The 23786-nt window shown below is 49.6% G+C and overlaps 1 protein-coding gene across 4 annotated transcripts; it reads left to right on the top strand.

Annotated features, from left to right (window-relative positions):
- Positions 1 to 9955: 9955 nt before the first annotated feature.
- LOC1281661 (actin-binding Rho-activating protein) lies at positions 9956 to 23596 on the top strand. 4 transcript variants are annotated; one of them, XM_551305.5, is made up of 4 exons: positions 9956 to 11294; positions 20700 to 20842; positions 21820 to 21979; positions 22093 to 23596. In XM_551305.5, the coding sequence occupies exons 1-4, from the start codon at positions 11250 to 11252 to the stop codon at positions 22315 to 22317; spliced, it is 573 nt and encodes a 190-aa protein (XP_551305.4). In that variant the 5' UTR covers positions 9956 to 11249; the 3' UTR covers positions 22318 to 23596. The 4 variants fall into 4 exon arrangements, with proteins under 4 accessions (XP_551305.4, XP_061497929.1, XP_061497928.1 ...); XM_061641945.1 differs by lacking the exon at positions 9956 to 11294 and adding an exon at positions 12934 to 13710; XM_061641946.1 differs by lacking the exon at positions 9956 to 11294 and adding an exon at positions 19485 to 20606.
- Positions 23597 to 23786: the final 190 nt, after the last annotated feature.

The following is a 23786-nucleotide window of genomic DNA, read 5'->3' as shown; positions in this document are numbered from 1 at the left end:
TCGGATGGAACACGTTCGCAAAAATCGCTTGCTTCCAACTACAAATGGAGCACAATTTTAGGGGAACGATTCAAAATAATTGCACCAGAGGATGAAACGCAAAAACAGTGCACATTTCATAACACGCAATGAGTGAAACGGATAAAAATAACGCCACTCGCCGGAATTTGACCCCAAGGCATGGTTTTGGGCAAACCCAAAAAAAAAGAAAGAAGAAGAACACATTCGATGGAAAAGAAGTTTAACAAGCCAAATGGATTTCTTCCATTAACCAGCAGCACCTGTTACGCCATCCCCAAATCGCCCGGGATACAACCATTGTCCACTGGCCCGCAGCTTACATGCTGTCATTTTTATCCGCCGAAAGTTATCTGCCACGGTCCGCAACAGCTCGGAGTACACGCAGAAACATCGGGAATGCAACACGCCCCGGCACATGCACGAACAAAAACGCAGAAAGCAACTTTTTCGCGCGCGCAAATGAAAAAAAGAAAGATAGTCAATTAATCAACAAAAAGTGGGCACGGGAATGCAATTTACAGGAACCGGCGACAAACAAAAAAGCAGAACGAAGCATGTTTAAAGAAGAGCTGGTGTGTCTGCGTGCGACTCTATGACTACGTGGTCGCCGTGACGAAGTCGAGCAACTGTTTCCGGCGGACGGCCAAATTAATTTAACCTCCCGTTTGGAGGTGTGCCGGCATTGCAGGATATTAACCCGGCAGTGGTTGGGGCTCGTTTGTGCAGGTCTTGATCAAGTCCTACCTTAGTTCTTAGAAATCTCCCAGCTAACGAGGAAATTAGTGACGGATCAAGTAGTTGTCAGGGGAAATAGAATGAGCGGCAAGAGATACGCATCATTAATGCGTCACTCTCTTTGTATTGCTAGTAGAAGCGAAAGACAAGTACGCAATCGTTCACGATCTCTCGAGCGTGAGGATCGTTTAAGTTAATGATTCTGCTGCGCCAACGACTCGACGCTCATGTGTGCCGCATGTTATATTTGAAAGCCGATGAAGGATGGTTCTTTGGACGCTATTTGCTTATGGGCGCCAATGTAAGGAGTTTTTGCCAATCGTTGACCCACTTTCCAAACTCTTTCGCGTTCAATAAATCACCCAGACCCCTCCAAGAAAGCAACCAGAAGGGTTCGGATGTGAAAGCGGCAGCGAAAAGCGATGCGTCCATTCGATAATGGATGAGCTGGAAAACGAATTTTTTAAGTTGTTTCGATCATACCCGAACGATCCGGCACCGTTCTCCGAGTCTCTGGCTGCTCTGATCTGTCGTTCACCGTGCTGCCATCTAGTGTACGCTCTTTGAACTGCAAGAATTTCGATTGGCGCCATTTCGATGATAATGTTGTTTTCTGTTTCCCCAAAACCAAAGACACCCTCCGCACCACCTCCTGCGTCGGTGACATCGCCGGAAGTGGTTAATTATGGACCACGGTGAGTCGGCAGTTGACAAATCTGTGCAACAGCTCATGGACACGCAAACAAATTTAGCGTTTTTTTTTTTGTTTGAACCGCCCCCCGCCTACTCCGCAGTACCATCTGCCGCCAGGTGTTTTACGGGGCTGGGAGAGACTCTCGCCGCGAAGGAGCGGAGTGAACGATGGAAAAGGTTTGGTTGGGAAAAGTAAACAAACAACCCCGTACATGATCCACTCGAACCGAGCCGTACCGGGCCGCCGTGGGGCCACTTGAGATGGATCCATCGCAACGATCATCGCACGATCGTGTCAATGGTAGAATTTCCCGCTTAACGCCAGCCAGGCCAGCCCAAACACCACCGGTTACAGTCAATCATTCGCGTGCGCCCAAGCGGTGGCCACATAATCATCATACGCTAAAATCTTTAAATGCCGCTCGTCGGATCGCGGATCGCGACTGGCGCCAGCTGAAGTGGCCATGGTACATTAATGGCAACGTAGAAAACGTCGAGGAAAATGATCTACCTCTGGCTGGCTGGTTCTGATCGAGTGGCGACGGCGTGGTGAGGTCTCTTTTCCCGCCGTTCTCCCCAAAAACGTCACTGGAAATGGTGTGCGCAGCATTCCAAGGGTTGAAGAGAACAGGGGGATTAAAATGTCCACATGGCCTCAATAGTGGAAAAATGTACACTTTGTTCGCTCCAACTGGCCGTGGCTGGATTTTTCCGCGGGATGTTGATTGGGTTTTATTTTTATTCGCATTTTGTTTTCTTCTCGGACGGTTTGCTTGCCAGACATCGCTTGCTGGTGATGGTCGGGATCGGCTCAAAAGCATTCGTGGTTTTTTTTAATGACATATACTGAAGAAAGGCAAGACCTGTTGCTGTTCTGTGGTGGACTAAGGCCATTTGATGTATACATATTTTTAACTACCAGACGCTGCTCTTTTATGCTAGCTCAATTTTGTTTTAATATTTTTGAACAGATACGACAAATAGTGTTCCACAAAATCATCTGTTTAAGGAATTCTACTGCACAACTCAGATAGCTTTAAAAATACCGCAACACACCAACCAACCCGGTAAGGTGTTGTGCCACCAGGCCAAAAAATGGCAATAAAACAACAAACGATCTTCCCAGTGACACGTTGTCAATCAAGGCGGGTGAGAATAGCAGCGCAACTGTTTGGCGTTGGAATTTGTCTCGATTTTTTTGCCACGACATGTCGACGCCACCAGAGCGGACAACATGTCCAAGCGAGGCTTATTTTTGGGGTGCAACTGTGCTGTGATGAGTGGTACAAACATTTTTGAGTGTACAAGCTCTTTTTTTCTTCTGCATACTCGGTTTAGGAAGCGCAGTGAGTCGTTAATTAAAAGCCAAACAAACTAATCGTGCAAATTTTCCATTCCACCACACACACTCCACACTTGCAACAACCAGCATCAGATCGCGTGCCCTTTTAAGGTCAAGTGAATCAAACCAACGCCCTCCACCCCCATCATTCGTCATTCGTGTCTGTTTGGAGAGCGCAAATAGCGGAAACGGATAGACGAATGACGCGAATTGTGCCGCCAATTGGGAAAATAAATCCCGATTCCGTTGTCCAACCACACACACACACATACGCACGCAGCGCTGAGGCTGGCTGTCGTTGAAAGATGAACTGTTTTTCCGGCACCGAAAATACGTCTGGTTTGCTGCCCGCACGACGTAGCTCGCACCACCGGCGATCATCATCATCAACAACAACCGGCCCACCAGTGAAAAAGGGCCGCAGCTGATTGACGCAAGATGACGCAAAACATCTCTCGGATCGGTTGTGTGTGTGTGTGTGTCCTCCTCGGTGGCGGTGAAAATTGCAGCCAAACCGTCGCGGCAAACGACGTGGAAAAGTAATTACCTTACAATAATAAACAGTCACCCAGCCTCCGGCACGGGGAACGGTTCTTCGCATTCCGCATCGATTGCGTATCGACAGGCCCGAAATAGACGGCTTTCGTTGACACGGGATGGCACCAAAGGCATGGTAATGGATTGCCCGTTTTTCTTTGCCAGACGTCAGCGAATTCGCACAAAGGAAACGGAAACGGCTTCGCTTTTCGCAGCACTGGAAGCCATTAACACAAGAAATAAGCGCAATAGCACACATCAAAGTGATCCTCACCCGATGTGCTGTGGCGCTCTTTGTTGTGGCTGCAAAGCATCATTTCCTACCCCTACTCTCCACACTCCTGGTTGACCTTCGCCGATGGCCCCACTTAACGGATCGGTTAAAAAATGACGCATAGTATTAAGTCACTCGCGGACAGACGGTCGAAAGATCTACCTTTCTACCCATTTCTCGATCCTCGAGCTTGTTTCGAGGTTATGTAAAGTAAACAGCAGCAGCAGCAGCAGTAGTGCTGAGTCGCCGGAGTGTGAGTCATTCGAAGCATTCCACCGGCACTGGGGACTGTTGCTTATTTCCCTTCCGAAACCCAAATCCCTCTGACCTGACACAATAATAAATCGCCTATCGGGGCCCCCACGTGTGTACTTTCGCTTCCCGGTTTGCAAATGCGGTTTCACATCCGGCTCGGGCAGTTCTGTGCCAGAGACAAGTGCCGGATGATGGTGATGGTCGGGCAGAAGCCGAGGGTTCTTAAAGTAAAATCCGCTTTCCGGCGGGTTGGCGCAACCTTGGCTTGGCTTGGATGATGATGATGATGATCCGGGCTTGTCGCGTTCTTAGTTGATCGTTTTGGCAGCATCGCTTGGCTGCTGCTGCTGCTGCTGCTGCGAGGGTGAATAACAACATTGTAATTATCATCTGCGGCGTGAGTAACAATTTATGATTTTAAAGCGCTGTATTAGCGGGAAAATGCGGGAATGATCAAGGACACACTGTCTTGTCACACCCCACGCATGTCCACACACGGTTAACGTTTCGGTAGAATAAATTTACTGCGCGGTGCATTTTTGACACGGAACGTCTCCATTCCGTTTTTAAAACAGACGACATTGTTTCCAATTAGCAACGGAAAGAAGATGGCGCGGATTCGCGGAAGCAACGCTACTCACTTGCAGCTAAAATCAAACCGTCGCTAATAGCAAACGACATTTCCGGCTCGATCTGCTGCTGCTGCTGCTGCTGATGCTGTAAATTCAACATTTCAGCAGCCAAAACATCAAGCTACATGCAATTTTCACCCAAACTCATCAGCGTGTGTACACTTCAGCGCACGTACGATCATCCCGTCTTGCGGCTGTAAACACATCATCCCAACCCGCGGGATCCCGCGGGGACCGTTTCGGGCGACGTGATCGTGATGATTGTGGTGTGGGATTGTGAATCAAAAGAGCACAGAGGGAGGGGACGAGGGGGAGGGAAACGCTCCCTCATCTAACCCGTTTCGGGGTGGGCCACTCGGTCAGTTCGATGCCAAAATCCGGTGCCAATGCGATGCGAACCCTGAATGGCATCGGCAACAGACAGGGGCATCTTTACATACAGAAACCATTACACGTGTGCGGAGAAGGGGGACCATAGATTCATTCATGATCTTTTGCTGTGGAATGCGAATTGAACAGTTTGTAGAATGTGATGCTGCAGCAGCCGGTACCAGTTTCCATGATGATTTTTGATATAAAAAGTCAATAAAAAGCTTGCAAATGTTGCTTTTTTGACCTAACAGAATGTGAGAAAAGAAGGGAATTTCGTGTAAAAAGCGAGATAATTGAAACATTTCATTCAACCAGCCTGCTTCCCCGTAAGCACTCTTCTGCGCGGGAAATGTATCTCATCGCAATTCAAGCAAAGAGAGCGAACGAGCGAACGAACGAGCTGATGATGTTGTTTACGTTTGCGATGCACGAAAAATCACGAGCCGAGTTCATGGTTAATGCTGCTTGATGGCACGTACTAGCCCGTGTGTGTGTTAGTGTAGCGGAACCAACAAAAAGAAGAAGAAAAAAACCCCATTCTCGTCCCCGGCTCACAGTGAAGCACACTCACCCGAATCGCTTTTGAGAGGGACAGAGCATCCGGGTTCGCTGCTGCTGCTGCTGCTGCTGGCGGGTGATGGTAAACATTCCTTCACTACCGGAGTCTCTTTCGGTTGCACTGATAGCTGCCAACACAGCAGCGCTTACCTTGCCCAGCGCGCGATCGTGACCGTGGTTGAGCTCTGGATGATTTATTTAACCTCAGCCATTAAAATTGGAACTTTTACTGCGTTGTTGGGCGGGTGTTTGGACGGCATTTCGATCGAAGGATGTACTGTGTGTGTATGCTGCCCATGTTCATATCCGGCATCGGGAAATGCTAGCTGTAAGTGAGACAATAGTCGACAGGCGCACTCGCTCGCTCACTCTTCTGCACACAGAATGAACGTAAATAATGTTCAACCTCTGTCCGCCACAGTGTGTCGTAAGATTGACACGAAGATGCTGCTATAGAAACACACTCACAGACACAGAGCCGGAAAAGTCAAAACCTTGGCAATGAATTCAAACCGTAATGAAATGGCCATCCCCCAATTCCCCGTCCGAACCCAGGGTGGATTGGTTGGGGGAATTTTTACAACCGTTAACCGTTCGGTTTCGGTGGTTTTCTAATTTTTTGCCTCACTTGTCATAGCGGCTGCACCACAACAAGACGATCGTGCGACGATGGTGATGGTGCTGCCAAAGGGGAGGATCGTGCATTTTCCGTCTCGCACACACCACAAACAGTGCAGACAAAACCCCAGAACAGATGTTAGATGTTGCTCATCCGCTGACGGATGACGAGGATGTGGATGATGATGATGATGATGATGAAGATGATGATGGGGTTTGGGGGCTATCCTCCGTTTGCGAAAAACTTATTCGCAACCAGTCCTAGAACAGGGCGGACATTCAGCGAACGTTTCCAAGGACACACTGTACTACTGTGCGGCACATGGCGGGGATGGAAACGCATGCGAGAGTTTTCGGGAGGACGGGGGCCGGATGAATCGGTGACCATTATCGTGCGGTGTTTGATTTATTTACACGATTTTTAATGAGCACCGTCTTTGGTCACGGTCAACATCCGGGAGTGAGGTTTTTTGTTTTGGAAAATGGACAAAACACAAAGACAGCACCAACATGGGGTTTTTGCGTGTGCTGCGTAATTAAAATTGTTTGCGCACTGGCCGGTTTGTTGCGAGCATGTATACATATATTCTCATGTTTATGATGAGTTTTGTTATTTAAATAAAAAACAAAGCATCCCGCATCCTCCTTTTGGCATTATCGGCGCCACGTGGTTTTACCAAATACCAGGCGTCTCCATGCAGTTTTGAAACTCTAACTAGAAATCGCAAACAAAATGAGATACGAGCTAACATCTGTGACCTTTTTTTCTTTCTCTTCTTGTCGTCTTCTCCTCTTCTTTCGCTGTAAAACATCTTCGGTCAACGAACGGAACGCAACAAATATGTTAATCGCTTTCGTTCCATTCCGCGAGCGAGATCGCATTCCAGCTCGGCCGCATGGTTTTTCGGCACAATTTACTATGGGCAGAAACCCATGATATGGTGAAATATGGACTCTCCCCGATGGTAAGGGCCGGAGTAGGAACACGTGTGGAAAGATATTTTTAAATTCCAATTCATTGAAACACGTTGATAAAGCTGCCTCTCGCTCGCGTGGTGTGTCGAATGGGCAAAAAACGTATCGTTCATAATGCACGTTAAGTTACATTAGGTTATATGCAAGCTCGACATCAAAAGCAGTGTACCGCGGTCGCGTCCCATTTAGTATGATTACAAAATGTTACATCCCGACCAGACAGGCGGCAAAGGGGCAAAGCGGCAAACTAAACGAACCGTTTCGATACTTTGTGCTTTGACCGACGCTATTATTAACCAAAGAGATCGCTTGAAGAACCTTAGACAACGGTTTTCGCAACTGTAACGGAGGTTCACAGGTGCATTTGCTTACTGCGGAGCGATCACTTTACCGAAAAAGGACGCCCTGGGCTAAATTGAGCTAATCACCAAGCACGATGAGCGCAAGATCGTTTTGACGAGCCAGAAGATCGTGTATGATCGAAAGTGTCATTGGCATTTTATGTAATTCTAAAATCACTGCCCCCTTCGGAAACTATTGTAAGCAACGGGCAACAAACAGGCGGAAAACGGGTATGGTAACCTCATAAAAATAACAACTAAACCCATCATAACAGCGACAACACCGTACAGTGTGCTTGTGTCCACTTCCAACACAGCTTACAGCTTTCAAATTTGACTTATTGTCCATTAAAGACACTTTTTTTATTCATTCACCTCTCGCTTCGTAAAGGCGATAAAGAAAGAAACAAGGAACAAGACGAAAGGAACCCACACCAAGTGGCAGGAACATTGAGCAATAAAATGATGAAACTCAAAATGAAGCAAAATAATCGTAAAACAGATTTATGAGAGTTGAGAGTTGTCCTCTTGCCCCCCCTGGCACATAGCATTCCTACTGCTTCTAACCATTTACTCGCCGATACAAGGAGCAAGGAAACTGGCGGAAAAATGTGACCTTCCTTTGCCAATCTCGCGCTAATGGGCATCATCATCCTATCCCAACGCGCTTGGTTCAACGTTCAATGTCACCACCAATCAACCATCCCTGGGGTTTGGGGTAGGGTAGGGAAGTGTAGAGGTGTCCCGAGGAAGGAAACTATTCTACCACTAGGCGGTGTTTCTGTCCCATCGTCTCCTTTCCTCCCTCCCCACTGGCTCGTGTGGATGTAGTCACCAATGTGCCTCTGTTTCACATTCCTCATCGGCTCATCGATCGTGGTACGTGGCGACGTTCTCGCTGCCGCACCCGTTCGCGATGGCAGCCGTTCAGCTTTATGTAATCCGTCGACATTCCACGGCACGAGAACGGTACATCTCTCATTCTCTCTCTCTTGCCTTCTCTCTCTCCCTAGTGTGTGTATTCTTGTACAGTAGAAGAAGGTAGTAACACCACAGACAACAACGTACAGCGATCGCCGAAATGCCCGCAAAGTTCCTTTCCTACTACGGCAAAGTGTGATCTACACTTACATCAATTTATCCAAAGAAAATTCAACCATTGAAGGGGAGGGGGGATGCACCTTTTTCCCGTTTGACGCCATTCGCGGCGTTTGCGGCTTTTGTATGTTGTTTCAAGCTTTGCTTTGGTTGGGCTTCTTTCCTGTTTCTTCTGCCTTTTGCTTTTGATCCATTCAATCAACATTCATGTTCCCCGATGTGCGTGAAATGCCATACCGTAATAGATTGCGCGCACAAACGTTTGCGCACTGTTTGCGCAGTTCTCGCCAGCAGCCGGACGCCACCGGCAGCAGCGCCCGGTACGCACGCGAAATTGTTTACAAACGATCCGTGCGCGCTCTCGCTCGTTTAATGGGGTGGAGGATGAGGAGGAAGAGGAGGAGGAGGGTGGCAAAAATGTAACCGAAAAAGATGGAAGTTTTAAATACTTCATGTGACACACTGACGGAGGGAAACATCTCGGCTAATCAGCCGAATAGGCCGAGAAGCGGCGGAAGTGTTGGGTTGGGAAGAAACATTAATTGCATAATAAAAGCACATCAAATATAGAACACGGTTTCACAGCGACATAGTGATAATATTTTTAGCGCAGAAAGTGTAACATTACCAGCGACCATAAATTTAACCATTAATTGTGCATAAATGTCGCGAACGGTGGCACATTTTGCACATAACCGATCGTACGGCGTGTGTGAAGCAGATGAAACGGTCGTTGAAATTGCGACAAATATGTTGTTTATTTTAAATTATTTTAATACGATAAATTACTAACAAATAAATATGTTGCATGAAAGCATAGCTTTGTGCATGGCTGACCATCACAATGCGGGGAGTGCCATTTTGCGCCAGTCAACAGTCAAGAATGGCTCAATCGCAGCGAGTTGAAAATCGCGCGCCCAAACAACGCGCTCTACCAACGCAACCCAACATGGGCAGCGTTTGGCGTTCGGCGGTTGCGGCTGATGAGTAAATCGAGTATGCCGCTGCCGTGGCTACAGATATGCCCCAGGGTGTGTGTGTGTGGTGCGGTGTTGAAAAAGAGGAATAAAAACAGAAAAGCAAATCTTGAGCAAGAAGCATTTCAACAGGCCGGTGGTGTGGGAAATGGCGTGCGAGAGTGTGGAACGTACAAAAAAACAACAAATGCCTCTTGAGGTGAATGAAAACATGCTTTAGCGTTGGAGAGAGCAGCGTTAGAGGAAGACGGGGCAGTAAGGAGTGGAAGAAATTGCGCGCTCTCTCTCCGCGGCGGCGATGGTGGCGATTAGGTTGAGCAAAGAGCAACGGAAAAGCGGCGCAACAGAGTGACGGAGCGGCGGCGCATAGTTTCGTGAGAAATGCTCGACGGTGCGCGAGAGAGAGACAAAATACTCGCCCAACACAATGTTGAGGTGGAGGAGAAAGCAACCAGTGGGGTGGGAGTGCGTTGTTGCGGAAAGAAATGGTCGGTAGGAGGAGGGTTTTGGGTTGCCGTTGTTGTTGGGAATTTCGCGCTCGCGCAAGCGCACCACGCGTTTGCGCACTCCTCTCCAACGGGCGGAAAAGCTAGCAGCTGGCCAACATTGTCCGTCGGGCAGAAGTTCGCCAGCATCGGTCGTGCAGTGCAGACCAGACCAGACCAGACGGACCGAACAGTGTCCCCAGTGGGTTTTCCCAGCGCGGTACTGAGTGCTTGTTAGTTGTCCTCTAGCGATCATCGGCGATCACATCAGATTGAGATTGATTGGAGCGACAGTGGCAGCAGCAGCAGCACGAGAGGCCCATCAAATTTTGAGAAAGGCTTTCCCAGAGGCACCCACAGTAAAAGGCGGAGAGAGAGAAAGAGAGAGAGATCACCCGCAAACAAAAGGAAGGGGAGTCACTGGATAAAGCGAGCCCCAAAGTACCACAAAAGCGAGAGAGAGCGAGCTCAGGTGAAAAGTGCGTCCAGCTCGTTCACCATCAGTCATCGTTCGAAGGCGTGTGGAGTCGCATGATCGCAGCCCGTGCCTTGATCATTACGTTTACCATCGGTTACGGTTGACCAGCGAGCTGTTTTAGTGTCCGCGGAAAGTGTGTCTACAGACGCTCTCGTACCAGACAATTCAACTCGACACTTCCTCGACTTGGGTTCGTGTCGTGTCTGCCAAGCGAAGGGTTACAGTCGCGACCGCGTGTGAGTAGGAAGTGGCGGTACAATCTGCTGTGGTCGTGCACGTGTCCAAACGCGCAACAAACACACACCTGACCGGCTAGTGTTTTGAGAGGTCACACTCGATATAAGCCCATAACGGTGAACACAGACGGGAGGTTCGTTCGTGCACTTGAACGAGACATAAAACACCCAAAAGGACATATAAACACTTGCGAACGATTGCATCTCGCCGCGTACCCTTTATCGCAACGCGCGCGCGTGTGTGTGAGTCGGTTTTAGATTGAAAGCACTTCCGGGCACCATAAAGCGTGTGCGAACTGTAGTCAACCGCTGTGCCGAGAGAGAGAGAGAGAGAGAAAGATCGTGCAAAAACACTTTTTTCCATCGCCGGTAGTCATCCAAGGTGGTCGACTTGGCATCCGTCAGCGAACCGCGCCGTAGTAGTTGTAGCGAGGGCAGTTCCACTGCTCCACCAGACGACGAACGTACAGTGCCGCCCAGTGGCGAAGGAATCGCCAGCAGTGACACCAGCAGTGTTGTGTGTGGTGAGTTGGTGCGTGAACAAAACGCCTGCCAGGAAGCACAGGATCAGCAGCAGCAGCAGCAGCAGGAAGAAGGTGCCTTACTCGATCGAATCCACAAGATGACGGACGTAGCACACGAGCTTGGCGCACTTCGATTGATCGTGGTAAGTAGCAAAAGTGTGTGTGTGTCTCAAAGTGCAAGTGTTGCTAACCGGCCAAGCCGGCGACCATCCGGGGAGTATTCAGGGTCCATGATGGTTTTCTCGCCTGCCAAAACTCGCCGCCACGCTGGCTGGGTGCATAATTTCCCTTTACTCGAGTGCGCAAATCGGGGTTAACAATTTGCGGCCAATTAATGACTCTCTCTGTGGCTGTGTGTGTGTTTGTATGTTTGGTCAGCTTCAAATTGTTTGGTAAACAGTCGGTGAAATCAGATCGTAGACGACGAGGAAAGGGGGTAGTACTGGCCGTACCGGCTTGTTTCTTTTTGCAGCAAAAGACGAGGAGACGCCGACACATTGCCGGTCGAAATTCTTTCTCCAGCTCATTAGTTCACACCGCGCGCGCGCCACCTCACTGTGCAGTGCTTCCTGTCGATGAGTGTTTTGTTTTTCCCCCCTCCACTGTCTACTCCACGATAGATAAAGTGTACTTTCGGACATTGCGGGCAAGGTTAGGTGTGGAGCTCGGAGTGAAAAAAACACACAAACCACCCGTACCACATTCCTCAATATCCGTGCGGCACAAAGTATTTTGGGTGCAGATGATTGGCGCATGGAACTGGCACGGCTTTTGGCTCTATCTCTATCCCTCTCTCAGTCTCTCGATCTTTGAAGCCAACCAGTAGGTCAGAGCACATCCTCCCTGCAGCTCTTTATGGCTTCAAAGCGGGCCTGCTAATTACGACTGCCCAAAAACCCGCCGATGCCGAAGCCAACGGAAGCCAACGGAAGCCTGCGAGATAGATTGGCAATAATTAGGCCTCAATAGGTAGAGGAGAGAAGCTTTATTGAACCTGGGTAATGAGTAAATTGTGTTTGGGTGTGTTTATTAGCGCAGGCGCAAGCACTATAACCTCGTTTCTATCCAACTGCAACCGGACTGCTGCCCCACAGCTATTGATCATTACGCAATCATGCGATTTTGTCGGGGGAGTGAGTCTTTGGGAACTAACCTTTCAGTGTATTAATATCTGCTTAGATGCCTACTGGGTGGCTTGTGGCTTCCCTTTTGGCGGAGAGTTCAATTACAGTGTCTTATGAAGATTGTCCGTTCGCGAGTGACTCAACTTACACATCACACACTGTGTCCAGCTCACCGTACGATCAGAGACATTGTTTATTAAGAAAGACCCTCACAGATTGACTCATCTACCTCTCATCTGCCAGGTGAGGTGCGATGCCACCACGCGTTCACCATCATTTAACACCCCACACCCCACAGGAGGTATAAAAAAGACACACCATAAACCATGAAATAGGTCGTTCGGTAATGGGTGGTGCATTACACACAATAGCACCTGCAGCAAACTATTTTTACGCTCGCTTTTCTTTGCTGCCATCTTTGGCTTTTGGAGGGTTGAAATGTATATATCTATATGATCTTCGACACCATCTACGTACTTTGGAGTTGCCGACACACGACGCCCGACGGTGAGTGTGTGTGTGGTGCTCGAGCGTGACGATGACCCATATTAGCCAGTTGAGGGGGGGGGGGGGGGAGTTACATTCCCACCTGGAAAGTGTGGAAAGCTGGTGGCTGGCGAGTGCAGTATTACTTACCTAAGATTAGCAACCGTTCCGGCTGTGCCTGCAAAAGCGCCAAACCCAAGAACTGCTGACGCTCGCAGCGATTGACGTTTCCTACCACGTTCGAAGAAGGAGTCACTCTGTCAGTCACCGTGCGGTGTGACGGATTGAACAGCTCTCTCCCCTGACAGTGAAAGATTGGCAGACAGGCGAAAGGGAGCTATTTTCATTTGCTTTTGGAGGGTGCTTTTGCCCAATTTGCAAATTATTTACAATGTCATATCTGCTGCTGCTGCTCTCGGGAGTAAACAAATATAGACACACAGCGGGCACCTGAGACATCTCCCCTAGGGTGACCTTCACGGGAGAGAGAGAGAGCTAGATGATGGAATCCAGCCGTCATCGTTTTGGTTTGGTCGTTGCGCTGCACTGTGACCTTTTCGCTGCTGTCGTTGGCTGTGCACCAGGATGTCCGCACGTCGGATTCTGGTGCCCTTCTGGGCACGATCGTGATCGTGAAGCGCGATCATTGATCCCTCACACCGCACACAAGCGCGCACAATATTCGTATGCCGATGCAGCAGATCGTTCGGAGATCATCGAAGCACCGATCGAGCATATCGAATAAGGGCGGCGTAGGGTTCGATGGTATTTCAGTGTTAACCCCGCCGGTACCTTAAACAGACGCTACGAGTGGTTGTTTTGGGGTGTGCTGCAAGTTTCCCCTTTTTCTTCCGTGCAATACGCGTGCCCTATCAATCTTCCGATCGTTCAACAAATGGCTACCACTAGAAGAAGAAGTTCCGTCACTATCCGGCTGTCCGAAACGCCCGTAAGTGTGGCTGGTGTTGTGCTGGCCAGCATCAGCAACGGTCTTTAGGGTGTGTGTGTGCTGTTACTACCTTTCTTCTCTTCCCCATCGCCCTTTCGGCTGATGTTCACTCAATTGGAATGGCCAATTAACGTGCGTGTTAAAAAAACGCTCCTCAAAAAGATTCTAAGCCAGTAAAAGGAAAACAAAAAGTAAAAGGTTTCCCACAATCAACCCACCCATCGGCGGGCATCAGCTGAAGCGCGCGCGCCAGACCAGAGACTCGAATTAAAACATCTTCCCAAATTCTGCGAATCGAATCGTTTTCCTGCGGGCCGGGGGACGCAAGACACGCATGCGAGGGAGAGCTGTGCGCTGTTGGAATGCGCCAGAAATAAACCTCATTCCCGTGGCCGTGGCTCGTGATAAAAGTGTGGCATCTCAAAGTTTTCACGTTTTTCCGCGTGTCGGTTGCTAGGTGACGACGGTTCGCGCGCGCGTGTGTGTGTGTGTTTAGTTTCTTTTTTTCTTTGTCTTCAAACGCGCGTGCAAGTCACCGAATTTCCGCCTCATTTCACAATCTCCGGCTAGACGCAGGGACGGAGGGCGCCTCGCGTCTGACTTCATATGGGAATGGGAGATATTTGATATCGCGCCGGTTTCTTGGGGTGGGGGGAAGATGTAGATGGCGACAGGTGGTCGTTTGGCGTCATCGCGATCGTCGCGATCTTTGACGCCACGTGCACTGTACAAGTCGAGGAGTCGGGGAGGGTTAAATGATTGATTTTCGCCACCGTACGTCACCGTGCAGGGGCGGTCGATTCTCGATCAAGTTTACGCTCGGATTGGGAAATCTCGTGCAGAAGAAGAAGAAATCAATCCGCTACTGTGGTAAAAGGGAGGGATCTCACGACGACGACTCTCGGGCGCAGATTTTGGCATACGATCGCGCATTCCATTGAGGTTATGAATAAGGTTCGAATACGATTGCTATTTTTACCCCATGCCTTAGCAGTGCCGGTACACATTCACACAGAACATCACACAACCGTGCACATCGTGGTGGCGGTGCACTGCTCTCTGTGGCGCAAAACCAACCCAAACCAAGCAAGGGCTTCGAACTTGTACTTGAACTTTTCCGAATTGCGATCGTTTTCGGGAAGGATGTTTTGGCCCTGCACCGGTGTGTGTGTGTGTGGACAGATTTATCTTGCACCATTAATTAGAACTGCTCCGTGGCGAATGGGGGCTACAAGTTCAAGGGACCAGCGCATGACAGACGAGCGCGAGCGCGCGAGGACGCCGTGTTACTGCTGGACGCGAATGATTGATTTTTCCTGTTTTTCGTGAAAGGTTTTTCTTTGTGTTACATAAGAACGGGACTCGAAAATGTGTCTTAGATAGAGAAAACAAAAAAAAAGGAAAAGAAAAACACTGACCGTGTACGACCGTTGGCAATGAAAAAAACCCCCCCGGATGATGTACCATTGGGGAGGAGGGACCTGTTTATTTATAGACGACGGACCACAGCCCCGAAAGCAAGAAGGAAATGGTCAACATACTTCGACGAGATGTTGTTTCTAAACATGCAAAAGCATAATTAATTTTCCTTGCGTGTGGCGTATGTGACGGTGTGGCGGTCGGAATGTCAAGGACATGGTTTGGAGTCAACATGGTTAGACGCGCGGTTTCGAAAACTCCCCTCACAAAAAAGGGTCAAAAAGGTTAAGCAAACATGGTTGAAACAAAAACTCGATCGTCAATATTTAGCAGGACTGTTCAAGTTAATGTGCAGGGAAGGGAAAACAGGCCTTATTATGCGTCTATAATCAGTGCGTGTAGAGAGAGAGGGAGAGAGAGTGGGGACAAGAGCTGCTTGCATAATGGACACAACTGACCGCGCGCGCATGTGTGTGTGTGTACTAAAAGCGGGAGCTTTCTCGCTCATCGATCGCGAGGGTACCAATCATCAGACAGAGGGGGTGGGCTTTGATTGACGGAAGCAGCAGCAACAACGCTGATAACATAATGCACCACCCATTTCCGCATTATGCGCTGGCTGGCTGGCTGACTGTTGTTGTTGATTGCAGCTCGATGTCGTTTTAGTGCTTTTCGGGTGGCTTTAATTTGGTTTTGTTGCGTTGCGTTGCTTTAGTACGGCGCTACAAGGGGTGCAAGATCGAGCAATGAAGCGTAGTGATCGTTGAAGCTGTTGCTCTCTCTCTGTAGGAGCTCTTTTGAGGGAGCAAAAAAAAATACATAAAAATACGTATAATCAGCATTGCATACGTAACGTAATTGAATGCTCTGATACTTCCCCTTTTTTTCTTAGCTTCTTCTTACAATTTCCTCTTTTTTACATTAAAAGCCCTCAGGCAAAGTCAGCAGTCAGCACACTCACTCTTGTTTTCGTAACGCAGAGGCAGCGGCGAGGGCGCTTGCTTTCTTTTGAACCAACGTTTTTTTTTCGGTACATTATCAATATTAATGTTCATTTATCATCAAACAAACAAACTTCCCAGTTCGAACCAAAACACGCAGCAACAAAAAACTGCCGCGCGACGTTGACGTGAAAGCGAACGGAAAAGAGTTTTCTATTTTTTTGGACGCTGTGCTTTTTTTGCTGTCACTTATCGTGGATGTGTGGAAGATAAAAAAAACAGAGGCCCAACACCCTTAATGAAACAGATGCAATGTTGCGAGCCAGTGTTGAGACGGTCCCCATCTCTCACAATTACCGCCAAGCGCCGTTAAAAAGGGTGATCACTTCCGTGTTTATTTTAACAAATGAAAAACGTTTTGCGAGACTTGTGCCTTGTTGCTGCCATTTTTGGGGTTGACCAAGCCGCCAGCCAGCAAGCCTTTTCTTTCTGGTGAAAATTGGCTGTCATTTTGTGTGCCAGCGAGCAAACCAAACAAACAAAAAAAGACGGGTGAAAGTTTGTGGCGGCACCCGCGGTCAATTAGGCGCATCCGCGCGGCAGTAGGTTGTGGTGTGCGTGCTAATTTCCAAACACACGTTCCAGGCAAATTCCCTGCCATTTTCCTACTCAGTTTGTTGTGCACACAAGTGCAGCAAACTGTTCAACTATTCTAGAACACAACGGCTTTTAACTCACAGCTGCTACAACGTTTTGTGTTTCCTTTGTATGAGCCTCCCGCTTACGGTTTAGCAGGCCAGCAAACAAGCCTTGGCTCGTGTACTTTGGCAGCAAACAGCAAACATCCTCGCCTTAGAATTCGAGTTCGAGTCACGCGATCGAAAACCACCTGCAGCTGCAGCTTTGTTGCCGCGGACATGTGTTTGCCATTTGCCGTCGAGTGGCACTTCAGGTCAGCTCAATCCACCAACAACACCGCACTCCGAGGCGTTATGTCCAATTAAGGTGCAAAGTGCCCCCCGCTGCAGTGGCAGACCGGTTTCCGGTTTTTGTGTGAGCGCTCTTTGGATTGGGCCGCAAGCTGATAAGATATCGACGGAGAGAAAAAAGGCACCATCTAACAATCAAGACTGTGCGATAATTTATCACACTCCGGACCGGAGAAGGATGATGGTTTCGGATGAAATTTCTCTCCCTTGACGCCGTAACAAAAGAAAATCCACTGAAAAGCAAAGCAAAAAACACAACTCCTCCCGTTGCTTGCAAGTTGCAACATTTGACTTTCCGCCTGCCCCCCCTTGCCAGGTCTTGCAGGGGTTTGTGTCTTGCGTTCTCCGCGAAAGCGAAAGGCAAAATTTGCAAACAGTCAGCGGCCACGGCGGCAGGGTTGATTAGATTAATTAAGGAACAGCGGGAAAGGCAATACAATAAACTCTCCTACTGGCAGCAGAAGGGGAAGGGGGCACCGGTGCTTTCTACAAAGGCCGTGGCACCCATCTGTTCACGGCACGGGTTTTTCAGTTTGGAGCGATCATCATCGCTGGGTGTAGTGGGGTGAAAGCGAACGAGACACCACGTGTATGTGTGTGTGTGTGTGCATCGATCATCTTTTCTTATTTGGTATGTGCTAATCGAATCATTAAGCTTCAATGAGGGGCCACTCCGGTACGGCCAGCCGGGCAGCCTCCCATGGGAGCCCAAATGACCCACAATCGAAAGTGATGGGAAGGGCCGTTCGGTGCGGTACTTTGCCGCTTTCCAGGCTTGAAGTTCTCTAAAGGCGCCGAGGTACCGTAAAGCTCTGGCCATAACATACAGTCATCTCAATTGGATTCCGCTACGAGTGCTTGAGTGCTGCAGCCATCATGGTGAGTGATGATCATGATGAATGGGCACGAAATAACACTCACCGGGTAGAGCAACACATACACGCGCGTGTGGTCTGCCGTTGAATGCGAAGAAGCCTAACGATTGGGCCTGCCCATGTGTGTCTGTGGGAACATATCTCCAAATTAAGTCTTATTCTTGCTGCTGGCACATTGCTATTCATTCTATCGTTAAGCCCATCGCCCAACACAACATGCTCCTGTGTGGTTAGTTGTTTTGTTTCCCATAGGCTTCTACTTTATCGGCTCCCACTTTCATATCAACGCAGCAGCTCGTATAGGCACCCTTCTGTGTGCACGAAAACGAAATCGAAAGTTCAACTCACGTGAGGCCCTCAATCATCAAAATGATGCCCCCCCTTCTGCGGTGTAGCAATGCGATCGTAGGCGATCGCAGCAAGAGATGATTTTTCTTTCCACACTTTCCACACGCGGCTGTGGGTAAAGGTACGATACCAGAGGGGATGGAAAACGAAAAATTGTAAAACAGCGGGGCCCTATGGCGCATTAGAGAACACATTACACTCATCAACACTCATGGCTGTCTGGGAAATTGTGCCCTTTTTTTGTTGCTGCCGGCGCCACACATCAAACGGTTGTGATATGTGTGAATGCTGCAAAAAAAGGCAATCTGCTGAGAGTGAAACGCCACCAAGTAGATCACTTTCGATGTGTTACGCTGTAGGATAGGATGATATCAGCACTCACTGTCACTGGGCGTACACCGGAGTGTCGTCATAGCCTACTAGTGATCATGGGTTTATGAGAAACACGCCGATCGGTTCCCATGGCTTCAAAACAAAGCGTTTGTCACTATGAAGATGCCATGCCTGCTTAGTGGCATAATAAATCGAGCATTATATTCGAGAGGAGTCTTGCGTTCACTTTCACCCGCAAGATGACACCCTCCATTTGATTGCGTAAAACAGTCTCAATCCAGCTTCGTATTCATTCTTGTGCTTGTGGAAATTTAGAGCACACGTTGGAGTTTTCGATCAAAAAGCGATCGTGATGATGAGGCTGCACCACAGCTCTACGGGTCAAGCGAAACGTGCCTGCACGCAGGCTTTTTGCCCCTTAGCAATGCCCCACTTCCGGTTGCCTCGGCGGTTTGACCATTGCGGCAAATATTTGCAGCCCCATCCGTTCGACTGACCCCGAAACGGAAAACCGATCAATAAAAACCGCCCGCACCGGCCCTAGAACCATCAGTGTACGGCGCTCCGATCAGTCGAGCGGTACAGAGTTCTCTTCTTCCGATTGTGGCCCTCCACGTTGAAGAAGTTATTGCAATAACAAAAAAGCCCTTTAAAACGCAAAGCACAGCCGTTGAGTTTCTACTTAGACCTGAGAAGCGCGCAACGTTCAGTGTGGGCAAATTCTCCTGGCAAGATGGGTGGCATTGTATCGCGCGTGTTCCGCGGTGCTCCCGAGCATTCCAACTGTCAAAAGTGTCAGCGTAGCTGCTGCATCTGTCTCGACACGGGGCTGGAGCTGACGCAGCGCCGGCTGTTGCGGCTGGAGGAACGGGAACGGCGGCGCAGCCGGGCCGGAAGCATCGCAAGCCGCCGGTTCCTGAGCGACGTGGAGCTGGAGGAGGAGGAGGAAGAGCTGGAGCTGGAAGAAGTGCTGCCGAGAACGCGTCCTGCCTCGCGCCGCTCTCTACGCAGACCGGCCGCGCAACGGCCCAGACGCCCGGCACAGCCAGAACCGGAGGAGGAAGAGGAACCGGCAGAGGAGGAAGAGGAGCAACCGGCACCACAGCCAAGACAGCGACCACGTGCACGGACCACCACGGTACGACGTCAGGCCCCGGCACGCCGTCCCAGACGCGCTCAACCTCAGCAGGAAGTGGAGCCGGAGGAGGAAGAGGAGGAGGAGGAGGAGCCAGAACCGGCGCCAGCACCACGCCCTGCTCGGACCCCACAGCGTGCTCAGCAGCCACGTCAGCGTGCACAGCCACGTCGTGCGCAACGCCAACCACAACCTCAAGAAGAGCCCGAAGAGGAGGACAATGGCGAGGAGGAGGAGGAAGAACAGCAGCAGCCGCCACGGCGAGCGCGTCCGCAGGCACCACAGCCTCCAAGACGCCAGCAACCGGCAGCCCGCCGTCGTAACAATCCACCAGAGCAGGAAGAACCAGAAGAGGAGGAAGATCCCGCTCCGGAAGAGGAGCAGGCACCAGCACGCCGTCGTCAGCGTACCCAGCGAACCCGTACCCAACAGCGTCGTCGTACGCAACGGCCTGCAGAAGAGGACCTGAGCACCGGCACGGAAGAGCTGGAAGAGCTGGAAGAGGAGTTGGGCCGTGAGGCAAGATTGCGTCGTCTCGAGCGTCGTCTGCTGCTCGAGGAGGACCACATCCGAGGGCGTATGCTGCGTGAGGATGAGCTCCGTCGTCAGCGATCGTGCCGGCGACGGCATCAGCAGCAGAAGCAGCAGTACCAGCTGTCACTCGATCGTCGCCAGCAGCGTGAGCCCGAGCCGGAAGTGGTGCGTGGCCCGAACGTGCGCCGTCTGGTCGCTTGTTACGAGCTGAAGCGTAGCGACATCAGCGAAACCGACGCCCAGTCCCTGCAGAATCTGTTCACCCAAGTGGATGACCATCCGATGCGCCACTGCATCGGTTCCCGTTCGCCCGATCGTTGCTGTACTAACACGCTCGTTCCTATCTGCATGTCTAACCGCAGTGTTGCTAACAACGTCCACTAATATCTATCTTCTCGCTTTTGTACCTTTCCAGGACTCTCCACTGTCGTCGAAGGTGGCCCTATTTAACCAGACTGCCCAGAGCCACCGGGAATCGCAACTCTCCAATCCGTTCTCCGATGCACAGGCGTCACGCGGCATGGCCAGGCTACAGATCAGCAAGGAGGAGTATGGCAAGTAAGTAAAGCGAATGGCAAGGACGAGAGTGGGCGAGAGCTAGCGCTACCGTTCGACCATCAACCTCGACATCGATTTTTACCGTGGCAAACACGCACACACCCCCTCAGTCAGTCTCAGGCCACTAATCAACTATGCTAACCTTACGCCCAATGTTTGGAGTTCCGTGCGGGGTGAAAGTGGTACACACCAGTGCATCAAGTTTTCGCCGGTCCATCGATTCGGTGGACCTCCCTGTAAAGTAGTTACACGCCTGTCCGAGTTTTTCTTTCGTGTTTGTTTTTAGCTTCGAGCCCGATCTCCCGATCGTGGCGTGATGTAACCTTTGTGAGAAAAGAGCCTAACGCGTCCTTCTATTTGCATAAAGGCAATTACACATTGTATGTCTTCCTTCTGTGTGCTTGTGAGTGGCGATCGCGCTCGCACCGCCTTCCTTCTTCCTTCGCGATCGGACAATAAACACGAATGCCTTCGGTTTTGTTATGCGCATTTAACGCTTCGCTGATTCTCGGAGGGAAGGTGTACAGCAACAGCAGTAGCAGCAGCAACTTGCTGGAGGTGGACGGAGTTTTCGTATCGTATCGAACACGGATGCGCATGATCTAATGATCAAGTGGCACCCATCATACAGTCGCATTTCTTTCATTCGCACGAGAACTGCTAAACTAGTCACTAAAGGAGGAGCGCGGCCTGTTATTAGCTTCATGTACTTCCCTGTTCCCGGGCGATCTCCCTGTCTCTTCCGGGTGTGCAACTGCTCTAACGCCTATCGTGATACAAATATGTAACCGAGTGTGTGTAATCCAATGCACATACATACAAAAACCCCAATCGAAAAAGCTCAATAAAAATGTATATTAACCGTAGTATGTAAGCGATCGCACCACTAAACAACTTGTCTTTGTCATCTTAGTATCTTAGTCGATCATTAAAGCCGTTAATTTGAAATCCGAACCATTTCCATTTTCCTCCACCAGACCCAAGGCGGGCAGCTTAACTGAGTACCGAGGCAAGAAGGCCAACATCCAGGTGTACCAGGAAATGCTCGAACTCTGCCAGGTGATCGACGTTGACGGCAAGCCCGTGTCGAAGAAGAACCCCGACATCAAGATGATCTACTTCGGCGAACTGTTTAATGTACGTATCTTGTCGTTCCGTCCAACGTGTCGTGTGTTTTGTTGACCTCCAATTCCAATGCTCGTTTTGTTTCTTTTTTCCTCCTCCTCTTCCTCCTCCTCCTTCTCCCTCAGATTTACACACACATTAACGACAAGCTGGTCGGACTGTTGCTGCGCGCCCGCAAGCACGACCTCATCCAGTTCGAGGGCGAATGTCTGTTCCAGCGGCGCGACGACCACGTGCCGGTGTACCTTACCAAACCGGTCGCCCAGATCCGAGACATTCTCGTCGGCAAGCAGACGGAAATTCGGCGCAGTTTAAGTCCCAACCCGCAGCCTACCAACATGTTACCTTAGGAATGCTAGAACCTATAGTAGCAGTAAGCGCGTGTCGTCAAGTCGTCAGCTCTCGTCGTCAGCCGCCACCACCACCACCGCCTACTTCTGTTGTGAAGGTGGGGATCCATCGGAGCAACGGATTGTGTCCTCTCTCGTCAGCCGGAATGAATGGCGCTGTGTGTGTGTAGTGTGTAAAAGGATGTAGTGTGTGGGAATGAGTTGTCTGTGCAAATCAAGGAGGACACGAGAGAGGATATATTGCTACGGCCGAGGATAGTGATACTGCCGCACGCGACACGATCGTGATGGGATCAGCTGTTGTCCCATTGCCAAACTCATATGCCACAATTTGATCTGTATATTTTTGGGTAGCGTATAGAGTGAAAGCGAGAGAGAGAGAGAGAGAGAGAGAGAGGAGCTATGTTAGTCGTTAGTGGTAGTCGTCGATTCTGATGTGACTATTGTATTTCCACTGTTGTGTCGTCGTCGTTGTAGCTGTTAAGTGATCGTCCTCCTCACAGAGTTGGTGTGAGCGATGGAGAGAATAGGTTTTGGGAAGGGTGCGGTGTAAAAAGATCGCCACAGCTCCTGTAGTGTTTTGGTTCCGTTTTGGATCGGATATTATGATTTTTGTGTGAGTGTATCTGTGTCGTTTTTCGGGTCGTGCGCATTCGTTCGACTGATTCCAGGGATGTATACCAAATACAATAGAATGTGGTTAGCAGCAACCGAGGTTAGAGTGCAGGTTAGGGGCAGAAAGCTGCATAGCTGCAATGTTAGCGAACCAAATTAGTGAAGTAGTAGCATTAAGTGTGCAATGTGTAAGCTATACTAGTACCAGCACTAAATTCTCCAAACTCGATCTTTCGATCTTGCATCTCGGCCGTTAGGTTTAGATCACCAACACTTTAGTGTCCCTTTCAAGGCTTATCGTTTTTTTTTTTGTATTTCCAAGCAACATCTCTCACATAGTTGTATCTTTACCTGCTTGCCTTCCTTTTTCGCAATGATTTGTTTCGTCTTTCTCCAAACTTTCCCATTTACCCGAAAAGCTTTCGAATTCGCTTGTCAGTAGTGACAGTATTAAGCTAGTTGTAAGGTTATCTCATCATCACAACCACCTCCCGTCCCGTCGGGCCCTTCGGTAAAGCATCAATGCTACAGCTCCACAAGTGCGGTGGGGTAGTGTGCAATAGTTAGTAGATCGTGTAGGTTGGGCCTCTCGCTACTGTACGGAAGATGATATGTTGATACAGCCAACATTTGCAAGAAAATAATAAAGAAAACGGAAACTGAATCGCTCGCTGTCAGTGTGTGTGTGTTTTTCTCTATGCAGGGAAAATTGAATGAAAGAAACGATAAAAAGCGGGCTGTGTACGTTTTATTGTGTAAGCTTCCGGTGCAATGGAAATCGTTCAGATATGGGCACCAATCACGCCAACGAAGATGAAAGGCAAAATGAAGATGTACGCATTGGTTCTCAGGGG

The sequence above is a fragment of the Anopheles gambiae genome, chromosome 2, assembly GCF_943734735.2.
Source record: "Anopheles gambiae chromosome 2, idAnoGambNW_F1_1, whole genome shotgun sequence".
Lineage (NCBI taxonomy): Eukaryota > Metazoa > Arthropoda > Insecta > Diptera > Culicidae > Anopheles > Anopheles gambiae.
The sequence above is the reverse complement of the archived record's forward strand: the minus strand, read 5'-3'. Positions and strand labels throughout refer to the sequence as shown.